The sequence below is a fragment of the Neoarius graeffei genome, chromosome 5 (genome assembly GCF_027579695.1).
Source record: "Neoarius graeffei isolate fNeoGra1 chromosome 5, fNeoGra1.pri, whole genome shotgun sequence".
Classification (NCBI taxonomy): Eukaryota; Metazoa; Chordata; class Actinopteri; order Siluriformes; family Ariidae; genus Neoarius; species Neoarius graeffei.
Window position 1 is genome coordinate 102,381,714 of NC_083573.1, and position 18,488 is coordinate 102,400,201.

At 41.1% G+C, this 18,488-nt stretch overlaps 1 protein-coding gene across 5 annotated transcripts in view; it reads left to right on the forward strand.

Moving 5' to 3' along the window:
• LOC132887152 (NACHT, LRR and PYD domains-containing protein 12-like) overlaps positions 1-9,839 on the forward strand; it is a 56,591-nt gene extending 46,752 nt beyond the window's left edge. For 4 of the 5 annotated variants that reach the window (XM_060922586.1, XM_060922587.1, XM_060922588.1 and 1 more), the window contains 4 exons: positions 4,168-4,341; positions 8,097-8,270; positions 8,365-8,541; positions 8,947-9,839. In XM_060922586.1, the coding sequence (XP_060778569.1) occupies positions 4,168-4,341; positions 8,097-8,270; positions 8,365-8,541; positions 8,947-8,965 (544 nt within the window). In that variant the 3' untranslated portion in view covers positions 8,966-9,839. The remainder of the gene's footprint in view (positions 1-4,167; positions 4,342-8,096; positions 8,271-8,364; positions 8,542-8,946) is intronic. The other variant, XM_060922589.1, reaches the window with a different exon arrangement.
• Positions 9,840-18,488: the final 8,649 nt, after the last annotated feature.

Consider the following 18,488-nt stretch of genomic DNA (forward strand, 5'->3'; position numbering starts at 1 on the left):
AGGGACTGTGCCTACAATGCGTTGGCATTTGCACAGACGGTGCGACTGCGATGACGGCAAAATACAAGGGCCTCGCTGTGCGTGTCTGCACAGTAGCACCATCTGCCACAGCAACACACTGCTGCATTCACAGAGAGCAACTGGCAGTGAAAAAATGCCCCAGTGTCTTAAACCAGTCCTGGACAAGTCTGTGAAAATAGTTAATTTGAGTAAAAGCAAAGCACTGAACACACGTCTTTTTAAAGCTCAGTGTGAAGAAATGGGAAGCGAGCACATGAAACTTCTTTTTCAGACTGAAGTTCGCTGGTTATCGCATGGGAAAGTTCTCACCCGTCTATTTGAACTGCGTGATGAGGTCAAGTTATTCCTGCATCAAAGTGATGAGCTGTATGACAGAATGCATGATTTCCAATGGCTCACAAAATTGGTTTATCTTGCTGATCTTTTCAGCACTCTCAATACCATGAATTTAGTGCTGCAAGGAAAAGCCATCACAGTCTTTACTGTCCAGGACAAAATTAAAGCCGCACACCTCAAGATGGAATTGTGGTGTGCCCGTCTCAATCGCCAAGAATTCGATAGTTTCCCTACGCTGGCAGATTTTCTTCTCACTGCCAAGGAGGTCCGGGATGGCGGCACAGTTGCAGCCTTTAAGGAACATCTGCAAGGCCTTCACTCACAATTGGGCAGAGGTGGACAGTAACAAAGTACATTTACTTGAGTTCTGTACTTAAGTACACTTTTTGAGTATCTGTACTCTACTTGAGTATTTTTTTTTGGCAACTTATGACTTTAACTTCACTCCATTTCAAAGACAAATATCATACTTTTTACTTCACTATATTTCTATCAAGGTCCTCGTTACTCGTTACTCTGAAGCAGCTTTGAAAGTGGATGTTTTTTCTTTTCTAAAACGTTTTTTTCGCAGGTGACACTGAGACAGCCAATCAGTAATCACTAGGGTCACGTCCATAGACTATAAAATCAAGTTCAGTGATTTCTCCGCAGCATTATTTAACATGATCAGTTGATCGTAAAATGGAAGGAGGCGGTTATTCTGGGGAATGCACACACCCATGTTTCAGTTTTCTGAAAGGGATAACGATTGGTTTTGTTTTAAATGTTTGCTCCGTTTGCCTAAAATGAAGCACGTCATAGCCGACAACTTGCTGTCCTACTTGCGGAAGGATATTAAGGTATGTAAACATTTTATTCCAAGAAAAAGCTTATCATAAAGTTGACTGTGCTTTAGAGCTAGCGATAACGTTGCAATATCTCTGCAGTCTGCTTATTCAATGACTTTCTATGGATTTTCCCGCCAAGTTGCTATCATCTTGCCCACAGCTAACATTAACATATAGCTAGTTAACTTGGACACTGTTAGTTAGCATGTAAAAATGGAGTTACGCTAAGATGAATAACGTTAACTTATCTGAAGTCCTTTCAGAAATGTTTTCACATAATCTTGTACAAATAAACAGAATGTACAAATCTTTCTTTTCCAGTCACGTTAGCGATCCAATATGATTTTGAGTTGAAAAGAGTTTGCTAGCGTCAGGTGGAGCTTCACTGACTAGCTAGCTTATTGTTAAATCACCATGATTCCACAGGCAGATTCATATGTGCATGAATACATACACTTAATCGTGTGCACACATACACACACACGACATGTGAGATGAACAGCAGGGCTCGAAATTCATATATTTTTTGACCAGCCAGCCGGACTAGTTCCCTTCCAAAGTAACTAGCCAAACAGAAAATCAACTCGCCAAAATTTGTTCATGTATGAATTTTACTTCTGTCAAAAATAACACAAAAGAGGGTAGTTACCATTGTTCATGACTAATGTGCATTTATTTCAAGACTCGAGTATTTTGACACTTTTTTTTTTTTTGCGCACTTTACAAGTTGCCATTTGCTGTTCCACATCCTCCTCGCGATATCCAAAAAAATGCCAGATGACTGACCCCTTACTAGTTATTTTAGGAACCAATTCGTCTGCTTCCATTTTTAATTTGTCGCTGAAATTGACAGAGCTTACACAGTAGCCTATGCAACACCAGCGACTGCACGAACTGAGTCAGCGCTGTAAACCGGAACTCGGAAATTTTCCCGCAAGTTCCTTTCAGCACCTAGATGTCGCCTGAGATTGGTTGGCGAGTGTGTGACGTTATTGTTTTTTTTTACCCTTAGGCAGCCTCTCACGTTACTGCCTGAGGGACAGGGAGAAAACCACCGGAAAAGGTTTTAAACAAACGCAACAAACATGAAACAAACGCAAGTCGGCAGATGACCATAAAATACTCGATAGTTACGATATAATAATTTTATGTATCTCACACAGAATTTTCAGAGATATATTGAGTATATTCGATATATCGCACAGCCCTAGTGTGAATCTTCGCTTCATATATATTTTTTATTTTCAACTAGCCAGCCGGGCTGCCTAGTGACAGGAATTACCGGCCAAATGACAAATTAAGTCGCCTCGGGCGACCAGACCACCGCGAATTTCGAGCCCTGAACAATATTGTACTAGTCATCCACAACAAATTGTTGGAATTTTTTGTTTTGATGTCAGATGATGGTCCTGAATTTTTTTTTTTTTTTGTCTTGCTTAAAGCAGTGTTGCTGTTGGACAGTTATTAAGCTCAAGGTGTGGATCTGGGTTTTAATCAGGTTGGATTGTCATTTTTATTTTCTGAGGAAGCTGCGTTTACAGCTATTCCACTGTCTTCCTGATTAACGTACACATACATGTGTGCACACACTGCCAGAGCTGGGTCAGAACACGACCATGCTGCTTTGTGGGGTGGGGAGGAGTTTTACTATTAAATAAATAAATAAATGACAATGGCTCTTTTTCAGTTCAGTTGTGTTTCATTTTGTAACATTTTACCAGGTGTTTATTCTACAGGTTCTACAAGTTAGTCAGTAAATCCAGTCGGTTGTTTCAGAGGCATTAGGTTTTATAAGCGTTATGGCAATAATACAACAATATGTTGACAGAAAATGTATTTTAAATACTTAAGTATTTATGAAATCAAGTACTTCAGTACTTTAACTTAAGTAAAAATTTGACTGTACAACTTTCACTTGCATTGGAGTAACATTTGATCAGTGGGATCTGTACTTTGACTTGAGTAATAAACTTGGGTACTTTGTCCACCTCTGAATTGTGGAGATCTTTCCCAGAATTAGATGTGGGCTTTGAGTGGATCAGAAATCCATTTGGAGACAGAAAACACATTGAGCACATCAGTTCCAAGCTATCACCAAGAGAGGTTGACGGTCTTGTGGACGTCGCATCAGATGGGACACTGAAGATGACGTTTAAAGAGAAATGCTTGACAGACTTTTGGGTCCACATCCAACCTGAACATCCTGAGCTGGCTGACTCTGCTCTGAAACTGTTAATGCCATTTTCAACCACTTACAACTGGGAAGTTGGATTTTCCACTCTGGTTGGACTGAAAACAAAGCAGCGCAACTGGATCAATGTGGCCCCCAAGATGAGATTAAAACTGTCCAGTTTGGAGCCAGACATTGCTTCATTGATGGATCAGAATAAGCAGCACCATTCTTCCCATTAAGATGAGGACAACAATGAGTGAGATGACGATGCTATTTGTAAAACTTTCATTTCATTAGTGTGTAATTTGTAATATACTGTTGAAGTCAGCTCATTGTTTTTTGTTCAGGATAATTAGGGGATTCCGTGGTCCGCAAATTTTTTTTCTGAATAAAGTGGTCCTTGGTCTGAAAAAGCTTGAAAAACACTGAACTAAACTGATGTGTGTTCTTTAAAGTGTAATGTATTATTCGATAAGAAACTGAAATGTGTCCATGAGAATCAGATTTACTTTCTACATTAATTCCGTATCATCAATCAATAAAAATTAATCTTGTGAATTGTAATTCTAGCTGTTTAGATCTTGTGTCTCCACCTCTATCCGTCCCTTTCCCTTTCTTGTAGTTAAATCCATCGTCTCATATGAGCTGAGACACGTGGATCTGTCCAAGTACAAACACACAGTCTCTTTATTTTATATTTCTATTCTGACATCAGAACCTTGTGTTCAGGGAGACACTTTATTTCACAACTGATGGAACACACTGCATTTATCCATCAGATATTCACAGATTTCATCATTTCTCTTCCAGTCTGTGTGAGTGTAATCTGACAGAGGAAAGCTGTAGAGTTCTGTCCTCAGTTCTCAGCTCAAACTCCTCCAGACTGAGAGAACTGAACCTGAGACACAATAACCTGCAGGATTCAGGAGTGAAGCTGCTCTCTGCTGGACTGGAGAATCCACACTGTACACTGGAGATTCTGAGGTATACACACACACACGCACACACACACACACACACACACACACACACACACATACAGAAACAAACCTCTGGTACTTTTCCAGGAGATGGTTTAACTTTTTACACTAACAGGTTATTAAACCAACCTTTTGACACACGTGAACACACCACCTGTACTCAGGTCCACTCCAAACCCCCAGAAATCAGAGGTGTGTGTGTGAGCAGAGAATGATACACACCAACTGTTTTACTGTCTGTTTGAAACTCAACACACAACCTTGTGTTCAGTTCAAATAATTACATCATATTTTTCCCAAAATCTTGACCTCCAGCAGTAAAACAACCCCGATAAGAAGTGTCCATCAAACCCCACCCTCACAAACTCCTGACCAATCAGAGAACTTGCTCATGGACAGTGTCTCTTGCAAAAGTATTCACCCCCTTGGGGTTTACAAGCTGGAATTAAAATGAATTTTTGGAGGGTTAGCACCGTTTGATTTACACAACATGCCAACGACTTTCAAGCTGAAAATTGATGTTTTATTGTGACATAAACAATAAATACAATGAACACCCCCCCCAAAAAAAAAAAATCTGGAGTGGGCATAGGTATTCAACCCCCAAAGTCAATACTTTGTAGAGCCACCTTTTGCTGCAATTCCAGCTGCAAGTCTCTTAGGGAATGTCTCTATTAGCTTAGCACAGGGGTTCTCCGCCTTTTCTGCTTCAAGGCCCACCTCTTCATACTTGTACCCTGTCGGGGCCCATTAAAAAAGATCCCCAATTATTTTGGCTCATCTATTCTATTAGAATATAATAATCTACTGTAAAGTGTATTAATTGGATGCAACATCACTCCCTGTTACAGATGGGAGCTCAGGAATTAAATAAATCCAATAAAACTGTTTTTAATTGGAGGTATTGTATGTATGGATGTGCCAGAAGCCAAGCCAAACCATGCATGCAGGACATTCTCAGCCAAAAGGGATTAATAATCCAAAAGTGGAGTCTGGTCCATTAACACGGGAACTTATTGCCATGTTTGTGTTCAGCAAACAAGCAAGTTATTAAAACCAAGAAGTGGATATAGAAACCACTCAGTGGGATTCGATCCTTACACACGAACAAAGAAGGATTTTTCCTGTGAAAGAAAAGTTTACTCGCTAAATTTGACATTCGTAGAATAAATTTTGATCCTATTGTAGCCGGAACTAAATACAAAGACAATAGTTAAGCATACTATTAATTTAACGTGGAGATAATTAACAGATAATCAACAGATTTTAAGGATTTTTTTTAAAGATTGTGTATATATTTAATCTTTTGTATTTGTAATGATTTGTATCTGTACATGACCCTGCCAGCTCTGTTGATCAACTTATCGTCTTTAAATAAAGTCATTCATTCATTCATTATGAGTTGGAAAATTATCCATCCGTTGAGTTCCCCGACATTTCAGACTCCCTGGTGCTGCAGACATCGTTCTACACAGACACACAAATGAAAACCTGGAAGAGGATGGAGGAGAACAACTTTTTATATGTGGCTGAGTTAAAGATCTGGTGAAAAGGACACTGCAAGATAAATCCTGTATCGTTTTTGCCCGGGTACGGAGAAATTTCTGGGCTTTTTGTCTGCGTCTTTGCGATGGTTGCTAGGACGCTACAAGTTTTAGTATCGAGTGTAAACAAACGACAGCCGCTCGATTCTCAAACCTCCCTGCTCTTCTCTTCCAGCAGGTATCACAGATCCATATAATTTACCCACAAACGTATTTATTTATTCTGCTGTCTCTCTGTGTGCACACGAGTTAAATGTAGAGAAGTAATGTGACAAAAATAAAGGCTTCTTAATTTACCCCAAATGTATTTATTCTACTCAAAAAGTGTCCAGCAAACCAGCTACTGAATTTGGGACACTATGACATCCTAAACTATTTAGTATTTGGCTTTAAACTTGGGGAAAAAAATTCGCAGCCCACGAGCCGGTGCTTCATGGTCCACTAATGGGCCGCAGCCCAGTGGTTGAGAAACACTGGCTTAGCACATCTAGCCACTGGGATTTTTGCCCATTCCTCAAGGCAAAACTGCTCCAACTCCTTCAAGTTAGATGGGTTGTGTTGGTGTACAGCAATCTTCAAGTTATGCCACAACTTCTCAATTGGATTGAGGTCTGGGCTTTGATTAGGCCATTCCAAGACATTTAAATGTTTCCCTTTAAACTATTCCAGTGTAGCTTTAGCAGTATGTTTAGGGTCATTGTCCTGCTGGAACGTAAACCTTCGTCTCAGTCTCAAACCTCTGGCCGACTCAATCAGGTTTTCCTCCAGAATAGCCCTGTATTTAGTGCCAGCCATCTTTCCTTCAGTCCTGACCAGCTTTCCTGTCCCTGCAGATGAAAAACATCGCCACAGCATGATGCTGCCACTGTAGGAATGGTGTTCTCAGGGTGTTGGTTTGCGCCACACATGGCATTTCCCATGATGGCTAAAAAGTTCAGTTTTAGTTTAATTTGACCAGAGAATCTTCTTCCATGTGTTTGGGGAGTCTGCCACATGCTGTTGGGCAAACTCCAAACGGGGTTTCTTAATCAATGTTTTTTTTCTGTTCAGTTTTCCATAAAGCCCCGCTCTGTGGAGTGTACGGCTTAAAGTGGTCCTATGGACAGATACTCCCATCTCCGCTGTGGATCTTTGCAGCTTCTTCAGTGTTATCTTTGGTGTCTTTGTTGCATCTCTGATTAATGCCCTCCTTGCCCGGTCTGTGAGTTTTGGTCAGTGCCCTTCTCTTGTCAGGTTTGTAGTGGTGGCATATTCTTTCCATTTTGCCATGATGGATTTAACAGAGCTCTGTGGGATATTCAAAGTTTGGGATATTTTTTATAACCCAACCCTGATCTATACTTCTCCACAACTTTGTCTCTGACCTATTTGGAGGCTCCTTGGTTTTCATGTTCCTTGCTTAGGAGTGTTGCAGAGTCAGAGTCCTTCCAGAACAGGTTAATTTATACAGACATCATGTGACAGATCATGTGATACTTTGATTGCACACAGGTGGATCTTAATCAACTAATTGTGTGACTTATGAAGTGAATTGGTTGGACCAGCTCTTATTTAGGGGTTTCATGGGAAAGGGGGTGAATACCTATGCACACTCCAGATTTCTGTTTTTTTCATCTTAATTATTGTTTGTGTCAAATAAAAAAAATGCACCTTTAAAGTGGTAGACATGTTGTGTAAATCAAATAGTGCTAACCCTCCAAAAATCCATTTTAATTTCAGCTTGTAATGCAACAAAACAGGACAAACACTAAGGGGGATGAATACATTTGCAAGACACTACAAAAATCAGTTCAATGTGAAATTAACCAAATGAAATGACAATAACACTGTGTGTGTGTGTGTGTGTGTGTGTGTGTGTGTGTGTGTGTGTGTGTGAGAGAGAGAGAAAGAGGGAGAGAGAGAGTACTGTGTGTGTGCTTAGTTTGTAGAAACTTGAACACAGGTCAGAGTGGAGTGTTTGTCGGCTGCTCGCTCTCACACGTGTGTGTTCTGTCCATGAGCTAATGGTGTGATAATAAATTGTAGCTGAGAGATTGTGGAGTGCAGAAAGACGTCGCTGCTCCTGTAAATGTGCTGATGTGGCGTCCTGTCCTCTGATTTCTGTGTGTGAGAGAAACACACTCACATTTCTGTTCCATGCTAAAGTTTAGCTGGATTATGGCTGTGTTTGTGTGTTTGAGATTAGTGTTCTGATATTTCATCATTTCTCTTCCAGTCTGTGTCGGTGTAATCTGAGAGAGGAAAGCTGTAGAGTTCTGTCCTCAGTTCTCAGCTCAAACTCCTCCAGACTGAGAGAACTGGACCTGAGTAACAATAACCTGCAGGATTCAGGAGTGAAGCTGCTCTCTGCTGGACTGGAGAATCCACACTGTACACTGGAGACACTGAGGTATACACACTAAATGTACTGTATATAATAATTGTGTGTTGTGTAGTAAAGCTGAGCGATTTATGCTGTAACTGTGAGATGTTTCTCTCTACAGGTTGTCTTCCTGCAGGATTACAGGTGAAGGTTGTGCTGCTCTGGTTTCTGCTCTGAGGTCAAATCCCTCATCACACCTGAGAGAACTGGATCTGAACTGGAATAAACCAGGAGAATCAGGAGAGAAGCTGCTCTCTGATCTACTGAAGGATCCACACTGTACACTGGAGAAACTACAGTAAGTTACTGACTGTCTCTACACACACACACACACACACACAGTAAGAGTGATTGCTGGTTTGATGTCTCTTTCTCCACTCCAAACGAGATTCTGTATCTGAATGTGTTGGTACAGTAATAAATAAAAACACTGTTGTGTGGTTGGTGTTCTCTCTCTGAAAAGAGTGGAAGAGAGCCTGCCCCTGGTGGCTGTATCAGGCAACAGTGTTTCACTGAGAAAGAATGGATCCCCTCCCCTTTCATTTACACACATTTTGAGATAATTTATGGTTTTGTATTTTGTAAACTTGAATCTGTGCTTTGTGTGTTCTGCAACACATTTTTCTTGTCATGAACCTGATGACTGATTCTGATAAAAACATGTTCAAATCTGATCATTCTGCCCTTTTCTCCTTCTTTACAGATTTAGATTTTCATCCTGATCTGAGTCTCACACAGAGGATGATAAGGATAAACCCTTACAGTACAAAGTGATTTGAAAATCATCATCATTTAGTGATAATCAGATGTGTACATGTCAGCACTTCCACTTCTCGAGTTGTTTTTGTAAAAATACACCAGCTGAGATAAATAAACTTTAATGAACTCAACACTCAATATTTTCTTATTAATATCTTTTACAGCAAAACAGAAACTGTTAATGCACATCGAACATCATTTAATAGTTTTGTATGTACAGTATGCTTCTGTTTTTCCATTTACAAGCAGCAGAAGGTCACATTTATGTTTAAAACACATCATAAATATCTTATAGTATCAGTTCACTGCAGTAATTTGGTCATTGCACAAAGTTACACACTGTTTATAACTGCGTAAAGTAAATTATTTTCTCCTGAAGTTATAAAATTCAGGTGAGAGAGGTTTAATTTGGTTGACTCTGTACATAACTGTTTTAATCGATTTTTAAATGCTGTGTTTATAAAAATGAAGATGATTATCAATTCTGTATTAAATGTTAGAAATATTTGTGTGAAGACACTTCATTGTGTATATGTACTGTGTGTGTGTCAATACACATCGATATCCTGATTATTGATCAGCATGTTATTTTCTCGAAGCATCTTTGAGACACTGATGGTTTAAAATTACATTGAAATGAATAATTTGCTGTAAATCGCTGTTTCATATTGTAGACTATTATACCCCCATTTAATATTGCGTTATAAGCATAATAATTTTGGGTGACCACAGGAGGGGAACAGAACAGATCCTGGAGATGGAACTGATCCCCTTCAACCCTGTGACACATAATACAGCTCCATCTAGTGGCTCTTCCTGATATGACACTGTTTTGTGGTGTTTTCCAGTTTCTCTCATTCAGATACACCCTGTAACGGAATGAATTCACCAAATAACTGATTCATTCTGCTCAAATCTCTGAACCACACAATATTCCTTCACAACAATAAACACATACTTATTGTTCAACACAGTTTGCAGTTATACTGCATTCATTTTGCAAACTTCTATACACACTTCTCAACACACTATGTACTTCTCATTGTCTCGTTTTTCCTAAACTCTGGAGTCACCAATCAGAACTCAGTGTGTTGATGGATGAAACCACATCTCACCTGTGAAAACCATTCACTCAGTTTTCTTCATCACCTGGGGAGAGATGGTTCTGCAAAAAAAAATGTCCTATAGCAGTTCTATAGGACTCAGTGGAAGTCTACAGGACTTTTTATAGAACTCTGGTGTTCTATAGGAGAGTGTGAATTGTGCCCTATAGAACAAGAGGTTTCTATTGGCTTTTCTCAGTGTTTTATAGAACTTGCCAAGTGTGTTGTTTAGGACAGAAAATTTCTATTAAAACTCAAGTTCTATAGGAAATCTATATTTGAACATTATTTATTGGCTTGGTGTTTGTGTCTACTCAAGAATATTTCCTTTATATGATGGTGGTGGCACCACTGTTGGGTAAACTATACTAAAGGAACTGGAGAGAGCCCAGAAGACCCCAGACCATATACAGCTTGTTGGCATGCAATATGAGTTGTCTTTTTGAACTTTAGGTTGTGAGTATGGCTAAAATGTCATGATCATGTCATGAAATTTCAGTGCCTCAGCCAATTGGTTTCAACTTGGCTCACCTGATCACCAGAATTATTTATAGGAGGAAGTAGGAATTATTTTTAAATACAGTATGGATTTATTAACAAACAGGAGCTTACATGTAAGAGATGCACAGATGTTCTTGAATCAAAATAAGCAAAACATCAAAAACAACTAAAAATTAGTTACAGTTGTAGGTTTATTTTCTTTGGGAAAATATGGTCGTTTATTAAATTTATACATTTCGTACTAGTTGAAACTTCACACCACCTGCAGTAACTGCATTTTGGGGGAAATAAACCACTGCATCTACTATATCAGCAAATAGCCTGAATATGACGAAGTCTGAACATTACATAGGATTACAGCTAAGGATCTATTCTATCCACAAGACGTCACTTTTGTTGATAAATGTTTAAGGAAACCCCTGAAAGAGTGCAACCAAAAAATTTCACCAAGATCGGACACACACACACAGACAATGAAAGTAGTATGTCTCCAGGACTATCGTCCCAGGGCATAATAATAACTTTTATATCTAGTCAATGAGTTCATATTAAAGTCACTGAGTGTAGAAACAGTGTAACTAACAGAATTGAGAAGTTAATCATTTATCCAGCTCCTGTGTTGTTGGTATAGGTATTACAAACTGACTGTTGTTCTTTTGATATCGAAAACATTTCCGCATTAAGTCTGATGGTTTAATACAAACAGTTGCAGGATTTTGAATTGTGTGAATCAAAAATGTATTGCAGGACAGATGAAGTTGCTGATCTGATACTATCGGTCTCTCAGCTGATTTCTCCAAAGTATTAACCAAAAATAAAACATTTTCACAGGTTTTTGACAAACCACAGTTGCACACACATTTTCCAACAATGCATCTTAATAACAAACACACACACACAAAAAAACAGATTTATCTGGTAGTTGGATAGTATCATCACAGTGTCGATTTGATGTTTTACAACCGAATGAACATAGGTACATTATGCGATACTCTATCATAAACCCGATATTTCAAATTCTTAGGATCGTCACCGTACAATCTACTAATTGCCAGTGATTCTGCAGGGTCCAGATCTCGACAAATGGCTGAACCATAAAGATGTATGTTATTTACAATAATAGATTTGCATCTGACGTAAACATTTGATCACATTAGTCTATCAAATAAAGTGCTTAACTGTATATCACAGGAAGAGAAATACTTGACATATAATTTTGGCATCATAGACTGGAACAAAAATGTCTTGCTGATTTGTTTTGGCACACATTTAGTACCTCTCACCAAATACAGAATCTGCCCAATATTACCTTCAAATCTAAAACAAGAGAAAGCCCAAAGAAGTCCCCAGTCTTTGACAGCATCAGGGAGATGTAATAACTGGTGAACATTAAAAATACAAAATTCCTTGCTGTATAAGTCTGGAATGTCCAGGGCTCTACATTAACTTTTGAAACCACTTGTCCTGTCGGGCAAGTTGAAAGGAAATTTACTTGTCCGAATGTGAAGTTGACTTGTCCGAAGAAATATTTGAGAAAAAACAGAACAAAACAAAACACAAATAAACTATCTGTAACCCAACAATCTTAATTGCATTTATTTCTGAATTCACAACATATGCATAATATCTATGAATCAATACTTGGGGGCGTCGTGGCTCAGGTGGATAAGGCGCCGTAGCATGGACCCGGGTTCAATTCCGACCCAAGGTCATTTCCTGATCCCTCCCCGTAAACTGTGGGTGGTAAAAGAGAGCAACTGGACTTGCTTGAAGATTCTTGAAGATGTTTCACCTCTCATCCGAAAGGCTTCTTCAGTTCTGCCTGACTAATAGGGAGTATCAGGTATTTATTCTCTCATGGATGAAAAGCTCACCTAAGGTGTCATTGAGTCATCCTGTTGGTGTGGGTCACTGGGGGCTGGTTGTGAACGGCCTCGAGAGTCGTTAGGATGATCAATGGATTGCCCGTTAGGGTGATCAATGGATTGCTGATTCTCTCTGTCCTCCTGTGAGTCACTGAAAACAGCTGGGTTTTGGTGTGCATTCAGTTGTCTGGGAAGTGTGCCAATGACTGCATTGTAGGAGGCTGATAAATGATGTTTAAAGGCCTCTGCATGCTCTTGCGACAAGGCTTTCGCAGATAGCTTTTCGCAGACAGTTGTAATTTATCGTTGAGTGGGGAGTAATAGGCGTGCGCGATGTTATTCACCGCCACAACACAAGGGGGCGCGAAGTCGCGAAATCGCTAGGAGTAGTTGGTGGGTGTGGTTAGTGGAGTGTTTATCCTCCGGTTACTTATAATGACTAGAACTGGAGTCGTATAGATGTACGTACTTCCTCACTTCCTCGATCAACCACTCTTCGTGCTGCTCCATCTTCGCTCGTGTTTTTTAAAATGGCGGTCGTGAAAACAAACCAAACCAGGAAAGTAGGGAAGTGGAAGTGCGTGTACAGCGGATGTAGAGTGGACCAATCAGAGCCCTCTTGTCTGCGACGCTGTCTGCGAGGCTTCTGCGGTGGTCACAATTTTTGGGAGGTGCGCGCAGAGCGTCTGCGAAGGTGGGGGGGCTACGCAGACGCCATCTGTGGCACCGTCTGCGAGGACTGCGTTGTCAGCATAAATTGGCCTTTAGACCCCCACCTCTGTTCAGTGATGGCCGTTCCAGGTTGACAAAAATGAACAGTAAGAATAACCACGAACAGTAAAAGAGGCACAGAAACAGCTAAAGAAGCAAACGAGACGTTCTGGCAAAGTCTAAGTCTGAAAATGGCTTATTTGTACACAGCAGTGAAACCCAGGAAGTGAATACGGGTGAGAGGGAATTCCTGTCCTGGATCCGGATCGGCACTGGCTTGAGAGATCCATAATCTCCGGAGTGGATGTCTGGGGCAGAGCATGACAATCATCATGTCAATGTCATCACAGTCGGTAGATTTTTTGTTCATACATTTCCCAACAATATCAATAATTTCTTTTTCTTCCACTGCTATGAGGAAAATTGAAAAATGATTATTATCTATCAAATTGCCCAGATTTTCAACAGATGTTCCTGGATCCGGGATTTGTTCTGCTAACACAGGTCCTACATTTACAAAGTAATGGTTGAAGCTATTAATGACCACATCCATATTATATTCATCTTTGTCATTATTAAGAAAGTACCTTGGATAATTTATATGTCTTGACCCATTTTTTATAATATTGTTCAAAGTGGGCGGCACGGTGGTGTAGTGGTTAGTGCTGTCGCCTCACAGTAAGAAGGTCTGGGTTCGAGCCTTGTGGCTGACAAGGGCCTTTCTGTGCAGAGTGTAATGGAAATTTCTAATAAACACTTCAGAACGCTTAGGAGTTGTCTTTTCAGTTATGTATTATAGTAGATCATATAAAGATATATAGGAAAGGAAAGAGAAGAATAGAAGAAGACACCACTTCTGATGATGCCGAGAGTATGCGCACTCTGAGTTGTGTTTTAGGAATGTTATCTATTATACTCTGAAAGCATTCGCTCACTGCTTGTGTCTTCACATGATTGGCTCAAGATTTTCTATTAAGCTTTGTTAAAGCGTGCACCTGGCGTGCTCTGGTGTGTGCAGGCGGATGTGAGTTAGGGAGAGCTCAAGCTCCCAGCTTATCAACACCGAGGTCAGGAAAGGTGGTTACATCATGAGAAGATGCGTAGTTAGGACGAACTCAAGCACCTTGCTCATTACCACCAAGGCCACAGAAAAGCGATTACAACATTGGAAAAAACATATTTCTCAGTATATTGGGCCACTTGAGCTCAACACACAGAAACACAGAGAATAGGAATGTTCATCCACTAAATTCCCTCACAGGAGTTTGCACGTTGTCCGCATGGGTTTCCTCCGGGTGCTCCAATTTCCCCCACAGTCCAAAGACATGCAGGATAGGTTAACTGGTGGCTCTAAAATTGACCATAAGTGTGAATGGTTGTCTGTGTCTATGTGTCAGCCCTGTGATGACCTAGCGACTTGTCCAGGGTGTACCCCGCCTTTCGCCGTATAATATTAGTTAATTTATTTTTATATTTTTTATATCTATCCTCTGCCTCTTTAGTTTTCTGCTTTATGAACTCTCTGTATAATTTATTTTTCTTTTTACAGGCATTTTGTAAACCCCTTGTAATCCATGGACATACTGTATGTTTGACTTTTTTACTGTATTGAACAATTGGGCAATTTTTATTATATAATGATGTAAATATCCTCAAGAATTCCTCATATGCTTTATTTATGTCTTTTAGTCGGTATGTTTCATCCCAGTTTTGTGCCAGCAAGTCATTTCTAAAAGTGTTCATTGATACCTCTGATCTAAGTTGTCTGGAAAGTTTTGTGTTTTCCGGTTTATTATTCCCAAATTTTGTTTCATAAACTGTGAAAACTGTGAAAGTGTAGCAGCCTTTAACTGGTCAGCTACATTAATAATAAAACTAAGTCTTTGTGGAGGCGGCACGGTGGTGTAGTGGTTAGCGCTGTTGCCTCACAGAAAGAAGGTCCTGGGTTCGAGCCCCGGGGCCGGCGAGGGCCTTTCTGTGTGGAGTTTGCATGTTCTCCCCGTGTCCGCGTGGGTTTCCTCCGGGTGCTCCGGTTTCCCCCACAGTCCAAAGACATGCACGTTAGGTTAACTGGTGACTCTAAATTGACCGTAGGTGTGAATGTGAATGGTTGTCTGTGTCTATGTGTCAGCCCTGTGATGACCTGGCAACTTGTCCAGGGTGTACCCCGCCTTTCGCCCGTAGTCAGCTGGAATAGGCTCCAGCTTGCCTACGACCCTGTAGAAGGATAAAGTGGCTAGAGATGATGAGATGAGATGAAGTCTTTGTGGAGGGTAGAGATAAAGCAGAGGAGTCGGGGTCTTAATCCATGGCATTTATTTCTGCAACACAGATGACAGGGCGGGCATTCACACACTTGGATGGGACAAAATGGTGGTATTCCCCTTCCAAGACTTCCCAGACTGTGTGACAAAATACCTGAACTAAACTAGCCAGTATAGTAGGCCTATACTGTGTTAAATAAAAGTATCAAGGCATTCATATTACAGTAAATGAAACAAGTGAAAAAGAAATATACATCGCATTAACTTTGCACAGGCAAACATAACGTTACGTGCAACACAGATGACAGGGTGGGCATTCACACACTTGGATGGGACAAAATGGTGGTATTCCTACAACATAAGCGCCCACTTATCACCCACTTAGTGGCTAGAAAAACAATCATCTTTTACACGAGTTTAATTACGCTAATTTGTATATTCGACATCAGAACGTATTATCACATAAGAAAATAAACAAAACTCACAGATAATATAGAAAATAAACAATATTAACAAGTTTTATTCACGGAGGAATCATAAAACCACCTTACCCCTTCCAAGACTTCCCAGACTGTGGGGAAGTTCTCAGGTGTTACACTAATTACCGCCCCATCAGAAACAATAACCACAGCATCTTAACCTATATACAATATAATACAGATTTGGGGAAGTTCACTAAAGAGATATTTTATTCATGACTACTACATACTCCCTCCTGAACTTCACCAAAATATCAAGACAAGTCAAACACTAAAGGACAAGAGCAAACACTACTGGACAAAGTATACTCCACAGTATACTGCAACATATATGTCACCCAACTCAAAGGGAAAGCAACCATAGAGGGCTGCGCAGACCCCCCCACAGTGTACTTGCTACAGGAGTGCCGTATACACTGCCTATATCGTACCAGACTGAATTCTGCCATTTGACTTGACATGTAATGAGAGAAAACAATGATGTAAAACAAAATAAATGTTGTCACTCACTAACCATTGTAGTGTCTGTGTGTGTGTGTGTGTGCATGTGTGTGTGACCACATGACATCAATGCTCTAGCTAAACTATACACTGAGCTGTTTGTGTGTTGAGCATATTGCTGTGCCATGTTCTGAATCAGTCGATTCACTGGTTTAACTATCCTTCCCACCTGGGTCTTCACTACACCCACTCTACTACTTGGGGAACTTTCAACACTGGAATGCTGCACGGAAATCTCAGATCTCTGGTCTGCACTTTGACTGGCCCATACACGGGGTTCTGATAGAGCACTGTTCGACTCACCAGTCTCCCCCGTGGTCAACTGCACGGCCACGTCTGCGCCCTGTGTGTATGAAGCCTCCGGTAGCTGGTTGGTGGCAGAGGCCTCTGCTACCCAACTGGCTGTCCAGGCCGTCTTGTCAATCTCTGATCCAGCAGCAAGCGAATCCTCCAAATGTAAGTCATCCTGTTCATCTCCCGACTCACACGTCTCACTCAGGATTGGCTCATGGGCATCACTGTCCATCTCAATTGGCAAAAAATTAGCCAAGAGGAGCAAATTGCGGTGAACAATCCTCTCCTGACCATTACTTGTGTTCCTGACATGGTAAGTATGGCACCTGGGGTTGGTGGAGACGATGACGTATGGAGTGGACCCCCATCTGTCTGCTAACTTCCTGCATCCCCGTTCACCCTTGTTTGCCAACAAGACCCGGTCGCCTTCAGCAATGATGTGTCCCTTCATTTTCCTATTGTACAAGTCTGCTTGGCGTTCTTGGCTTGTGACAGCGTTGGCCTGAGCAGCTGACAGAGTCTCCTTCAGATCTTGCCTCATCCTAGCAACATACTGATCATAGTCCATAATATCGCAGTCCCTTTCAGCATTTTGAAACATAACATCGACTGATAGATGTGGTGCTCTGCCATACATTAAATAGAAGGGTGCATAAGCCGTCGATTCATGTGCAGTGCAGTTGTATGCAAACGCTAAGGTCTGTAACATCTGTGGCCATTTCTGCTTCGCTCTAGGAGAAAGGGTTCTGATCATGCTACCCAAAGTCCTATTGAACCGTTCAACATTCCCATTTCCCATGGGGTGGTACACCGTGGTTCTGGACTTCTTAACTCCAGTAACTTGCAACAATTCTTGGATCAGTTCACTTTCAAAATTGGCACCCTGGTCCGAGTGAATTCTTTCAGGGAACCCATACACACAAAAATATTTGTCCCAGAGCTGGTGTGCAACTTGTTTTTCAGACTGGTCGCGGCAGGTGTAGGCATGGGCCATTTTAGTAAAATGGTCAGTGACCACTAACATGTCCACGCTTTTCCCATTCAAGTCCTCCATGGACCAAAAATCAATATACACCAGTTCCAGTGGACTTGTGGTCCTAATGCTTTCAAGAGGAGCTCTAGCTTCTGGTTCAGGAGTCTTGTTGACCACACATCGCTTGCAGGTTTTCAATTATTCTCGGACATCCCATTCCATATCAGCCCAGAAGAACCTCTGCCTCACCAGATATAATGTTCTGTGCTGCCCCTGATGGTCTGCGTCATCATGGATGCCCTGCAGCGCTTGCCTAGCCAAAGAAGCAGCAACCACATACTGGTACCTTTTCTTGCCAGTCAGTGAGTCTTTGCTCACTCTGTAAAGTAACCCATCGAGGATCTTGAGCTTGTCCCACTGCTTTAACATTTTCAAGACACTGCCCGATTCATGAGCCCTTTCCCTCCTCAACGGCCGCCTACCACGCATGACATAAAAGAGGACTCTGGAAAGAGAACTGTCTTGTTGCTGTTTGCCTTGCAGCTCCTGGATAGAAAACACAGGTAAGGGGCTCTGGCCAGTAGGAGTCAGTTGCTGCACATCATGGACAAGCCAAGAGATGGCTTGCCCATCTGGCCCCATCTCCCACTCAACATGACCCTTGAACACGGCTTTCACTTCGTCGCAGTCGTGTGAAAGATGTTCCAGCCGAGTGGTGTTTGTGCGACAACTGACCTCTTGTTGATTGGCACTCAGCCTAAAGACCTCCTGTATAACTTTGACTTTAATCTGTTG